This window comes from Hordeum vulgare, chromosome 1H, assembly GCF_904849725.1.
Source record: "Hordeum vulgare subsp. vulgare chromosome 1H, MorexV3_pseudomolecules_assembly, whole genome shotgun sequence".
Classification (NCBI taxonomy): Eukaryota; Viridiplantae; Streptophyta; class Magnoliopsida; order Poales; family Poaceae; genus Hordeum; species Hordeum vulgare.
The window spans coordinates 150,480,578-150,494,128 of record NC_058518.1 but is presented as its reverse complement, the minus strand read 5'-3'; the positions used below and the strand labels follow the sequence as shown (position 1 = coordinate 150,494,128).

The following is a 13,551-nucleotide window of genomic DNA, read 5'->3' as shown; positions in this document are numbered from 1 at the left end:
TTGTAGCAAATCTGCACTAAAAAAATGTTGCATATGCAAACCAGTGTATCAAATTTATACATGATTACAGCAAATTTATAATAAACAATGTTGCATGGCTGCTGCCAGATGTGCGAGCCGCGAATGGCCGGCCGAATGGTTCGGCCAACACTCCGGCTACAAGCATTTACCTATTTTTTAAGCTATTTTCTTGGTAGCTAGCCATGTCATTTCGGGCATCACTAAAGAATGATCTCATTGGAAGTCCTTCCTCAGAGTTATGCAACGCTGTAGTATGTGATACGGAGTACAAGGCTTCAATCAAATATCTCAAACCATACGGTTATGGAAGAACCACGACGACACTAATACAATGGTTAAACAGGCAAGCAGGAAATTGCAGAATGACTGGGTTCTGCAGAGACCGCTGGCCTTGGACGAGCTTCCTCTATCCATGGTCGCCATCCCATGCCACTGTCGCATGAACTCCTTGCCGCCGCCGCCCCATCCAGTGATGTTCGCCGCGTTCTCGCCGCAGATCTCGCACCGCCTGCAGTTAATCAAGTAGAGATGATAATGATTCTTATTATATTTGTCTACACCATTAGAGCAACTTTAATGGGGCGACCCATTTCATCCGTCGCCGTCCGTTGATACAAAAGGCGGCCCAACGCGTCGATTCAAACGGTCGCGCGTCCAGTTTTCATCCGCGGATGACTCATTCTCGGCCCATTTTTGAGCCGGATTTACGTCGGCGCGGACACGTGACGGACGCCCGCACGCTCAACTTCCCTCCCGGGCCTGCTGGTTGGTGGCTTCAGACTCCTCCACGACAGGCTCCTCGGCAGCTGACCCCTCAGCAGCCGGCCCCTCGACAGCCGAACCCTCGACAGCCATCTCCTCGGCCGTCAGTCCCTCGGCAGTCGACCCCTCGAACGCCAGCCCCACGCCAGCCTGCCCCCCGACATTCGGCCACTTGCTAACCAGCCCCTCTACAGCCGCCCCCTGACGAGGGCTCGGGCCGGTGTTCACCGACCGAACCAGCGGTACTCCAGCGATGAATATCTTCTTGCAGCATCCAGCTCCGAGCCGTCGCCGTTTCGTGATTCTGTGCGGGCAGCGCTCCGTGATCCTTACTGGCTAGCCGCCATGCAGGAAGAGTTCAACGCCCTTCTGCGGAATCGCACTTGGACTTTGGTACCGCGTCCCCCTCGCGCCAATGTCATCAACGACAAATGGGTTTTTCGCCACAAGACCCGCCCACATGGCACTCTCGAGCGCTACAAGGCTCGCTGGGTGGTCCGCGGCTTCCGCCAGCGAGCTGGCGTTGACTTCACCGAGACGTTTGCGCCGATTGTGAAACCAGGCACGATCCACAGTGTTCTACAGTTAGAGGTCTCTCGTGGCTGGCCGTTCATCAGATGGATGTCTCCAACGCCTTCCTTCATGGTCACCTTGCTGAGCAGGTTCACTGTGAACAACCCATTGGTTTCATCGACGCCACTCTTCCCAGTCATGTGTCCTTGCTTTCCCGGTCTCTCTACAGCCTGAAGCAAGCACCACGCGCCTGGTACCAGCGAATTGCAGGATTTCTACAGACACTCGACTTCCGTGTTACTCGCTTGGACGCCTCCTTGTTTGTTCTCCGCCACGGACACGACTGCCTACTTGCTACAATACGTCGATCACATCATCCTCACGGCCTACTCAGCAACTTTCCTTCAATAAATCACTTTGTGGCTGCATGACGAGTTTGCCATTAAGGATTTGGGTGCTCTTCGTTACTTCCTTGGCACTGAGGTCGTTCGTCGACCCGTCGGATTCTTTCTTCATCAACAGAAGTATGCGCATGAACTGCTTGAGCGCGCTGGTATGCTCAACTGTCATCCTGTTGCTACTCCTATTGACACGAAGGCCAAGGTTTCTGCTCAGGAGGGTACGCTGGCGTCGGACGCTCCATTCTATCGCTCCATCGTTGGTTCTCTTCAGTATTCGACGCTCACGAGACTAGACTTGCAGTATGTTGTGCAGCAGGTGTGCCTTCATATGCACACCCCTCGTGACTCCCACTAGACTCTTGCGAAATGGATTCTCCGGTATATCTGTGGCACGATGTCCCTCGGACTCACCCTCATGGCGTCTCCCTCTTTGAATCTGGTGGCCTATTCTGATGCTGATTGGGCCGACTGTCGTGACACACGACGCTCCACATCCAGCTACTGCGTCTACCTCGCTCCTTCACTCATTTCATGGTCGTCCAAGCGACAACCAACCGTTTCGCGCTCCAGCGCGGAGGCTGAGTACCGAGCAGTCGCTAATGCCATCGTCAAGTGTTCGTGGCTTTGACAGTTTCTCCAGGAGTTGCATCACGGTGTTGCTAAGTCCATGATTGTCTACTGCGACATTGTTTCTGCTGTGTATCTTTCCGCCAACCCAGTTCATCATCGCCGGACGAAGCACATCGAGCTTGATATTCATTTTGTGCGCGAACAGGTCGCCCTTGGTCACATCCGGGTCCTTCATGTTCTTACCGCACAACAGTTCGCCGATGTGATGACTAAGAGACTTCCACCTTTGAGGAGTTTCGTTCCAGTCTCTGTGTTTCTGGCGACGCTTCGACTGCGCGCGCGCGCGGGGGGGGGGGGGATGTTGAATATATATATTTGTGCATGTATATTGTGTTATTGGTCCCTTCTCCTAGTCCTTGTATAGTTGAGGTAGAGGCCCATCTTGTACCTATATATACGTGCCTAGTGCACCCAATCAATATTGAGTGTTGCATAGCCTAAACCTAATCTCTCACAAACACTTTAGTCAAGGATACGTCTTGTATCCTAAATTTCCTTTTTATTCTCTCCTTTTTTTCACATCTCAATACAGTTCAAAACTAACGCGACCTAGTGTATACATATACATGTCCTTGCGCACCAGCTAGCTATCCGACTCGTACAAGACTTCCAATAGGGACGCATCAAAGAACCTATCCGAAGTCCAACACAATCACTATCCTAAACTAGTCGTACATTGACTTACCTAATCTAATTACCTGCTAGCCCATGTTTGGATTATCCAACATTCACCCTTTAATCCAAACTATCATACTCTTTACTCGACGAAACACATATAAGACCCCCTGTTCATCTTGTCATGTCGGTCGCCTCCGGTGATGCGGCTTACCGGACCGTAACTTTTCTGTTCTTCTACGATGACCACCATTTTATCATCAGCTTCTTTCATGCCGACTTGTAGACTTAAACCAACATATCATCCAGACTACCAGCCACGCTGCCGCATCTTAGCGTGTCATATATGTAGACTAAACGCATAGCCTCATGCAAGAACTCATCTTATCTCTCATGTCTTCGCGCCTTGATGATGCATCTCACTCGAGTCCCTCGACCATAAAAAACTTCTCGCAGACCAGCACTTGGACTCAACTCCACACCTTATTCTTGTTGTCGGTGACGCATCTTATCGAAAAACACTTCGCGTTCGACAACACAACTCATCATGTACGTGCAACACATCTTTCCATACATGAACTCGCTAGAACTTGTTACCTATGCCCAAAATCGAGCGCACGATCTCGAGGCAATCCGACTGGTCCAGCAGCAACACAACTCATCGTATACGCGCAACCCAACTTCCCGTATACAAACTCGCTAGAACTCCTTGATCACAGACAGAAACGCAAGGCACAATTTCCTTTTTTGCATCCGCTCCCACTCTCAAATCTCTTTCATCGGTGATGCATCTCACCTGTAGCAAAAGACTCACACACCTGAGCTCTTGGACGCACCTTACAAGAACTCACGTGCACACCTTGATGACGGCCCACAACTTCGCCATGTCCACGCTGCACCCTCCAACAATGATCTTGATGAACTACTCGGTGCCAACTTGACACTTCCATAACCATCAACAAGCACCAATACCTTGTCGATGATAGCTCGCCGCCCTTCTCCAGGTCGTTTCGTCGAACGACAAGCACCCATCGTCTCGCTTGCGACATCATCCTCACCGCCTTCTCAACATTGCTCCACCGAACAACTACTGTGCGATCCTCCATGTCACTGCTCAAACGACTATATTGCCTGCTCCTCCTTGTCACTGCACCACCCAGCGACTATATTGCCCGCTTTTCCTCGTCGCCGCACCATCGACTGTATTGCCTGCCCCGAGGCGCTAGTCGGGTTGCCACCCCGGGGCAAGCACAAATACAAATCGACCTTGCTCTAGATACCAATTGTTGGGTTTCGTCCACGGATCGATTACATTAAAATATCACGAACACACGCAATAAACACTTTAGTAAAGGATACGTCTCATACCCTAAATTTCCTCTTTATTCTCTCCTTTTCTTCACAACTCGATACAGTTTAAAACTCATGTGACGTAGTGTATATATATACACGGCCTCACGGACCAGCTAGCTATTCGATTCGTATAAGACTTCCAACAGGGACGCACCAAAGAACCTATCCGGAATCCAACACAATCACTATCCTAAACTAGTCGTACATTGACTTACCTAATCTAATTACCGTCAAGCTTGATCACCTTTCAATAATCCTAACCGGACTCAGCGAGCTATCCCACGTTTGGATTATCCAACATATACCACATCTTGGAGGAACCGAATTTGGGATATGAGCCATGCAATTCTACTAGTGTGTAGTCTCACTTATCCAACATATTTTCATTATCCAATACTTTTCAAAGATAGAGAAATCCGGTAGTGATCTGGAAAAATCTAAACAAGTCTCCCGTACCCCCTCGCGTCGCCTCCCCTCGGGCGACGCTAGGGGCCCCTGAAGCCCTAGCCGCCAGAGCGGTTCCCTCCTTCCTCGGTCGCCGCTGCCGCCGGCAAGGGCCGCGGTGGCGGCGGGCCCTGCGCCTTAGAGCCAGGGCGGGTGGTGCCGCGGAGCCCCAGCGAGGCGGAGGGGCCGTTGCACGCAGGGAAGACGGGGGCGGCGGTCAGGGCGGCGGACCTGATGTGCGGCGGCGTTCGTGGCCCCATGGCCGGGCGTGGTCAGGTTGGATGGCGGCGGAGGTGCTACATCCGGCGAGGGCAACGGCTGCACGCAAGGGCGGTCATCAAGGGCTGTGGATCTGGCGTTTCCTGCCCAGATCCGTCACGGCTTGGACTTCTTCGGCCGGTGGCGCGAGGAGGATCGGTGTGGGGCGGCGAGGCCCCTACCGGCATGCCGACGTCGGTCTTCGTCTAATGACGTGCCTCCCTCGGTTCCATCCAGCCACGAGATCGGGGGGTCGCGACTTCCGATGAAAACCGCGCCGACCTCGGTCATGGCGGACGATGGCGGCGTCTAGGACGTCGTTACCAGCCCATGGCATCGTTGTTGCAGGTCGTGGCACCACACTCGTGATTCTCCAAGGGAAACCTTAGATCTGGATCTACCGGTCGGACGATGATGGCATCTTCGATGTCATTTCCCTCCTGAGGGCATCGTTTTGGAGTACGTGCTGGGTGGACGGGACAAGAGGAGGAGCGGTGTTTGGTCTACCGTGAGCCATACGGTGTAGGGCGGCATGGCGCTGCGGTGGTTCGTCGACAGGCACGTGTAGGCGGACACGTGCAGGATGGTGGCACTGTCTGGCACCGTGGTGGCGTCGACGGTAGACCTCGCAAGGAGGATGCGTTTTTTCTAGCTCTGGAGAGGGTACGGTGGTAGATGGTGGAGGCGGCCTCTGCGCTGGACCAGTTTGGGATCCAGTCTCAGTGGTGGCTGGGCTGGAGCATCAGACTATAGATGTTAGGATTTGGTGCGATATCTGTTTGGTATTTGGCCCGGATATTCAGCACGCCTTCATCAAGGAATAGGAGTAGCAACATGTGTTGTCTAGATGGTGGCTTCAGGCTGACTGATGTATTACTTTGTATGGTCTCTGTGAATAATTAATAAAATGGCTGTATGCATCGTCTAGATGCAGAGGCCGGGGGTATATCCTCCTTTTCTAAAAAAAAGAGAAATCCGGTAGTATTTGTTTTAAAATATTATCTATTATTTTGGTATAGAGGCGGTAACAATCTTTTAAGAAGAAGAATATAATCAAGACCGAGTGATAACACTAGTCATTGGACATGCACCTGCATGAGCTACGTCTCAGGGTGTGTTTGGTATGGATCACGAGGTGGAAGAAATCGATAAGTTCTGCATCTGGGTGCGTTCTTGTGTTTGGTTGCAAACAGAATCGAAATTCACTGGTAAAGATAATACTCCCATGATATGTCGAACCAAGTCATTCCTTCAAACCCGAGGAACAATGCGAAACCACTTATGTCTTGTCTCATCTCCTCGGGGTGCGATTAGAGAGGCCTCAGGAGGCAAAATGGATAAATTTAACCTATTGATGTAACTAATTCATAAAATGATCTGTATGCGAAAAAATTCAGTGACCTTACTCTTTCGTGTGGCACCCAACAGTAAGGCATCACATTATATTATGTGGCGCCCGATCGCTTGACGCTGCACCTTCGGCCATGCTCGCACCACAAAACAAACCCGTCCCTATCTTCAGGAGTGTGACACCTAAGACAAAGATGCCACACATGCAATGTGTGTCGCCTAGCTCTTAGACGCCACACATGATCTTAGCCACGGGCCTGCCCTCCCCCCATCCCCTCCTCATCCAGCAAGAACAGAGGGTGTGACGGTTAGGGTTCGTCCGTCCCCACCAAATCCCTTTCTCAAACTACCTTAATCCGGAGGAAATCTGTGGGGATTTCATCCCTAAGGGACCCCTAAAGTATTTCTCTTTCGGTCCCTTATTTTTATCTGTAAAATCCTAATTTCTCCTTTTTGTTCTCTCTTCGGCTTAAGTTAGATCCTATTTGATTTTGAATGTGTTATGGAAGAATGTCCTAATTCTTTGATGTGTAGCATTACAATATGTATAATAGTCACTTATGGAAATGTAGATGGTAAATTTTGGTAGAAATTAATGTAATAGGAACATATGTGTAGAAATAGGACAAAGAGAACATATTTTCAATATTTGTTCATATTAGCGGTCGTATATTATTTGTTCTGAAATTTGTTTATATTAGCATCGATATATTATTTGGTAAGTTCATATATGTGTATGAGATACTCACGTTGTCATATATGTCTATTTTCTTGAAATATGTAGGATGGTGTGGCTTTTCAATGATGCCTATGACGTTGAACATCAGACTATTTGATGTCAGAGGAGGGGATGGTAATGAGAGCATACTAGTTGGTAGTTTATATCTTGTGTTTATTTAAAAAGATCAAACCGTAATCATCTCACTTCTTTGTTTGCAGAACCTTATGCCCCTGTAGGTTCGGTCTCACCGAGCGTCGACTTTTATGTTGTACGATAAGCGGTACACACCGTACATTGAGAAGACAATCCTATTTCCGTTGTGAATCATTGTTTTTTCCCATACGTCTCGACCGCATGAACCACTCTCGGCTTAGTGGTGGCCATAGCTCCCAACAACCTAGGGAGTCGGTTGTATGCTTGCTTCCAATCACCATACAACATCTTGAATGCGCCTTGCTTCGCATTCCATGCCTTCTCATATTTCACCTCGTAGTGAAAGAGGGCTTTCACAAGGTCTTGTACGCTATTTATGCTCATTGTTGGAAGTGAGGAGATGGAATTGGAAAGCCTATAAGCGATGAACTCAGAGGCGAGTTGTGTATGGTTTTGGGACACAAGCTCGCCATAAACCCCCTTGCCTCAACACATGTGAAGTGCCATCCGGGACCTCCTTTCCATGGTCTTGCATGCACAGTCCATGGACATTCTGGATCCTCACATGCAATCGTGTAACGCACCTTCATGTCCGAATGAATAACTTTGTGTGGATGATAATGCGTAACCAAAAATTCACCAAACCACATCTTCAGTTCCAGGAATGTTTTGAACTTTGACCCGGGCAAAATACCGTTCTTTCCATGTTCATCCCGTTGAGAAGTTGGCCGAACTCCAAGCAATATGCCTTTGCTGCCGTCAACCCCGACTTCGATGATCCCGCAGTAATACCTTCTTGAAAGCTCTGGCCTCCTTGGCCGTGGACCCATCCTCACTAACTTCTTCATCAGGACCGTCATCGTCCGACTCTGATGCATAGCCATGGAAGAACGAATGGAATGGTCCATGGTCTCTTGCAAATAGTATTTGTCCAAATCACCAACGTTGTTACCATGGAGAACAACATCATTAGTCTCATCATCCTCATGCTCATTATTATCCTCTTGCAATGCTTCATCTTGGATATTCAAAATCAGGGTCAATGTTGGCCTCACTTGTTGGGTCAAAATAGGTTCAATCATGTCATCTTCGTTCATGCGCCGAGGACTACTATCAATAATCAGAAAGGTAACCCGGTTCAAATCCAAGTGCAAGTTAGCATAAAACTTTTTTGGCAAATAACTCTAAAGCCTTGTCTAGTTATTCGACCACCTTCTCCTTGTATGCAAGCCAACATTGCTCGGAGTTCACACTCATGGTTTTTCAATGAATGTGCATTCCAAATCTCACATTATGCCTACCATCAAACTCAATAAAATCACTTGGGTCCATCCAATTCAAATCTTTTCATACTTGTTCCAACAACCCGACATAGCTAGGACTACACTCAAACACCATGTCTAGCTCATGTGAGTCTGGGTCAATATTGCCTTTTAAAAAGGCATCCTTGTCCATGTGATGAAGATAAACACATGTTCTTCCCATCCCTATAAAAATTGAACAACACAACATAGAATATATTCTATAAGCATTCATCCAAAGATTACAACATTCGCATAATCAAAAGAACAAGCCTTACTCCTAACATATATATTGAACAAACCTAACCCCATCATAACCCTAACCCCAACATAACCCTAACCTTACATACAAAGAACTCTAATCCTAACATACCAATACCCATAACCCTTACACACAAACAAGACTAACCCTAGCAAAGTGCAACAAAATCATACACATCCCAAAATTCATGAAGAACTAGGGTTTGCTCAAACTTACAAAAAAATGAGCAAATGAGCACATTTTTTTGGATGAGAGAGAGGGGATCGGGGGAGATTGCCTAAAGGGTGGGATTGGGATCGAAATCCCAAGACTAAACCTTCAGATCTGCTTGATTTGGGGAGAGATTTGAGAAAGGGGAGAGGAAAACTAGGGGGTCGGAGCTGATGTTTTTGAGATGTGTGGGAATGGGGATGGGGGGAGGGATGGGGGAGGGGTGGGACGCAGGGAGATAGAGCCCAAAGTGTGCCGTCGAAGAGTAATGTGTGCCGCCTTTGCCTTCGGCGCCACACTTCACGCAGGGGGGTGAGGGGGGGGGGGTCGGCCATGGCAGGGGTGCCAGCGTGGCCGGAGGTGCGACGCCTAGGACTACAACACCACACAGTGTAGTGTGACACCTTTTTGTCGAACGCTACATAAAATGGTTAGTCGAGTGAATTTATTTCGAACACGGCTCATTTTGCGTCAACACGTCAAATTTATCCAGTTTGCCGCCTCGGGGTGCTCATGGAACCTATCAGGATTTATGGAACTTCACCAATGTATTCACGGAACAAGCGGGAAAGTAGGAGGCCGGTCTGGATGGGATTTGGGACCTTAGCATGGTCATTACGAATGACCTGTAATAAAGGTCCTGTTTGGATCCTAGGGTTAGAGTTAGAGTTGGTTAGATTGAACTTATCTAACCCTCAAAAATCCAAACAGGGTGGGTTAGAGTCAGTTAGATGCATCTAACCCATCCCAAAAATCTAACCCACCCAAGAGGTGCTTTTTTGGGTTAGAGTTAGGTGGGGCCTAGAAAAAGTTACTTTTCTCTCTTCCTCCACCACACAAAATCCTAGATAAAGGAGCCAAATGATTGGAAAAAATGCATTTATTGACAGTCTAACTCTTCCATCCAAACACCTTTTTGATTAGAGTTAGTTCAGTGTTAGTCTAGAGTTAGAATCTAACTCTAACCTCTAACCGAGTTAGAGTATCCAAACAGGGCCAAAGAATTGATGGATCGACATGTGTTCGAACATAAGCTCGGGGCCACAATAGTACCAACTGCCTGACGCGCATTGGGCCTAAATTTCTGGGGGCTCCAAATGATTATACATGCCTAGTATTAAAAACAACTAATCGTTACTGGGTCGTTGGATGTTGGTTGCTGTAGTGGGTTGCAATGGGATGTAACGAGGAGCATTGAAACGGATGATCGGGTATACTCGATCGCTACATCCTACAAAGATCACGATCGATACAACCTACTCGAGCGTTGACTCTTTGTACTACTTAGATTGCTACAGATCATAAAAAGAAAAAAAAAACTCGATCGCTACAACCTACATGATCGCGATCGTGGCTATAACCTACAAAAACTCTCGTGTGTTCATGGCTTCACAAGACGAACGTATCGTTGCCTCGTCACGTAGTCGTCGCCTCGTTCCTTGACCCTGAATTCTGCTTCAGGCCGATAGGGCTTTGCAACCGTTGCCATCCTCGTCTCCTCTTTCAATTCAAATTTGTCAACGTCGTCTTGTTCGATTGTTAGAATACTAAAAAAATGAGGATGTTTAAATAAATAGCAATCGAGAGTTGAATAGATATGATTTTTTTATAGGGGACTATTAGACATTCATCGATGGATTTGTAGTAATCATCCATCACCCTTTTAGCCGTTCGATGCATACGCGTGCATCGTCTGATCACCAGCTCGGTCGCCTCGTGTCCACCACACAAAATTCCGAAACAACGCTTCAGTTGCGAAAACAAGCACGCTGCTACGCATAGTTTCTGAAACGATGGTTGAGTTGCAGAAACTTTCGCTTTGTTGTAAGAAATAAACTTTGGACCCGTTAATTGCTGAAACAACGGTCGAGTTTTAGAAACAATTTGCTTGTTGCAGAATTTTTTTCGTCTTTCTGCAACATAGATACTTTTACGGGAGATTTTTTTGCAACAAAGGTCATGTTTCAGGAATTTTTGCAACAAAGGTCAAGTTGCAGAATTTTTTTCGTCTCTTCCTTCTCCGATATGATGCCGCCGCTGCCCCACCAACCGGCCGCAGCACGCGCCCCGCCCGCCCGCCCGCCACACTCGCGGCAGGGCAGCGCGGCCGCAGCCATGCCCAGCTCGCCCAAGGTGTTCTCCTCCTCGACGGCCGCAACCTCTCGACGCTCCTCGCTCCGCCGCCTCCTCTCCTCGCCGGCCGTCTCCGCGTCCTGCCTCCTCTTCGACCTCGCCGCCGCCGTATCCGTCGCCTGGGACCAGCGCCCCGGGAATGCCGCGGGCGGCGCCACCGAGCTCCCGGTGGGCCACGCCACCGGATCGCGCGGCAGGCACAAGGTCATGGCCTTCGTCGGGATCTTCACTGGGTTCGGCTCCGTCGTCCGTCGCCGCGCGCTCAGGCGGACGTGGCTCCCCTCCGATCGACAGGGCCTCCTTCGGTTAGTTGGCGGAGGGGCGGCGAGACGTAGCAGACCCGCGACGGCGAGGTTGTCGGGGCCGAGGCAGAGGTGGAGGCATGGATGGGTAGTTTCCTGAAACAACTGCCCAATTTTTGAAACAACGATCCAGTTTCAGGAAACAGTTCGCGATCAGATCGAGGCCAGATCCAACGGACCAGCGGGCGGCGGATGGATCACGCGGATCAGTCGATGGAAGGTAAGACTTTCCCCTTTTTATATGTAAATTATATTTTTTACAAGATATATATTTTATGTATTTTATTAGTTCTTTTTGTGAGGTAGAGCCCCATCTTTTAATTTTACATAGTGTCTCGGATTTTATCGGCTCGGCCCTGTTGAACATCTAACTGAATCTTAACTACAAAACTGTTGTGCCCTTGTAGCCCTGAATTTTTTTAGGGAAACCGAATTTTCGACCGCAACTTGAGATCTACGAGTGTCGTGGGTATAAGACTGACAGTAGATGTGTAGGGTACGAAAGGATGGGCAGAGCCTTAGCTACAGCGAGGTTGTATGAGTTCAGGCCCCTCTACGGTGGAGGTAATAGCCCTACGTCTCAGTGCTCTTGGGAGCTTGTTGTCGAGTGGAATATGGATTACAGTGAATTGCTAACCCCTGCACCAGTGGGGAAGGGCGGCTTATATAGAGTGCGCTGCCCTTCACAACGGTTCGGTGCACAGGGATGGAGTAGTGGCGAATAAATGCCTACGTTAGAGGTAACGTATGTCTTAAATGCTAATAAAGGTACATGAAAACGTATGACCGTTGCCCTCCAGGGGGGTTACGATGCATAGAGTGGAATTCAGTCGGTAACTTTGATACACTCCGAATGCTCACCTCCGAGTGGATGATGGAGGATTCGTTACCAACTGGATGATGGGAAGTCCTTAATTCAGTCGGAACTGACTAAGGGCCTTATCCCTTATGAAGGGTAGTCCTTGGGTAGGACTTATAGGGCAGGCCTATGATCCTACCCTAGGACTATAACCCCATCAGCAGATGGCTGTCCTTGAGCTTGACGAGTACAAGAAGACAGTCGACCCCGCTGACTTGATGCGTTCGAAGAAGCCAGCTTCGGAGTCCGCATTCCAGTCGGCGGGAGAGACGAAGAAGGTCAGCATCCATCTGACGGACGACACCGCTGCCCCGACAAACATCTCCATCACCCTCAATCCTAAATAGGAAGCCGAGCTCATCCAATTTCTCCGTGAGAACTGGGACATCTTCGCATGGAAGCCTTCTGACATGCCAGGTGTGCCCAGGGAGTTGGCTGAGCACCGACTGCATGTGGATCCCGCCGCTCGGCCTGTCCGAGAACGCCTGCGTCGGTCCGCCGCGCACAAGAGGAAGGCAATCCGAGAAGAGGTGGCCAAGATTTTGGCAGCCAACTTCATTCGCGAGGTACACCACTCCGAGTGGCTCGCCAATGTTGTCATGGTGCCCAAGAAGGACAAGTCGCTCCGAATGTGCATCGACTTCAAGCATCTCAATAAGGTCTGCCCAAAAGACCATTTTCCACTCCCCCGCATCGATCAAATTGTCGATTCGACTGTGGGTTGCGAGCGTTTGTCATTTCTTGATGCCTACTCGGGCTATCATCAGATCCGTCTGTATGGCCCCGATGAATTAAAAACCGCCTTCATCACCCCATTCGGATGCTTCTGCTACATCACTATGCCATTTGGTTTGAAGAATGCAGGAGCAACCTTTATGCGCATGATCCAAAAATGCCTCCTCGACCAGATCGGTCGGAATGTGGAGGCGTATATGGATGATATCATAGTCAAGTCACGCAAAGGTTCCGACCTACTGACTGACTTGGCAGAAACATTCGCCAACCTTCGTAGGTACGATATCAAGCTCAACCCAGCCAAGTGTTCATTCGGCGTTCCCAGCGGAAAGTTACTCGGTTTCTTCGTTTCCGAACGAGGGATCGACGTCAACCCCAAAAAGATCGGGACCATCGTCTGAATGGAACGGCCGGTCAGAATACACGATGTTCAAAGGCTCACAGGTTGCCTAGCGGCTTTGAGCAGGTTTATCAGTCGACTCGGCGAGAAGGCGCTTCCTCTGTACCGACTCATGAAGAAATCAGATA

The 13,551-nt window shown here is 49.1% G+C and overlaps 1 protein-coding gene across 1 annotated transcript in view; it reads right to left on the bottom strand.

Moving 5' to 3' along the window:
* Window positions 1–309: 309 nt before the first annotated feature.
* The window catches only part of LOC123397681, a 30,129-nt gene continuing 16,887 nt past the window's right edge, over window positions 310–13,551 (bottom strand). The window contains exon 2 of the mRNA XM_045092222.1: window positions 310–529. Within this exon, the coding sequence (XP_044948157.1) occupies window positions 310–529 (220 nt within the window). The remainder of the gene's footprint in view (window positions 530–13,551) is intronic.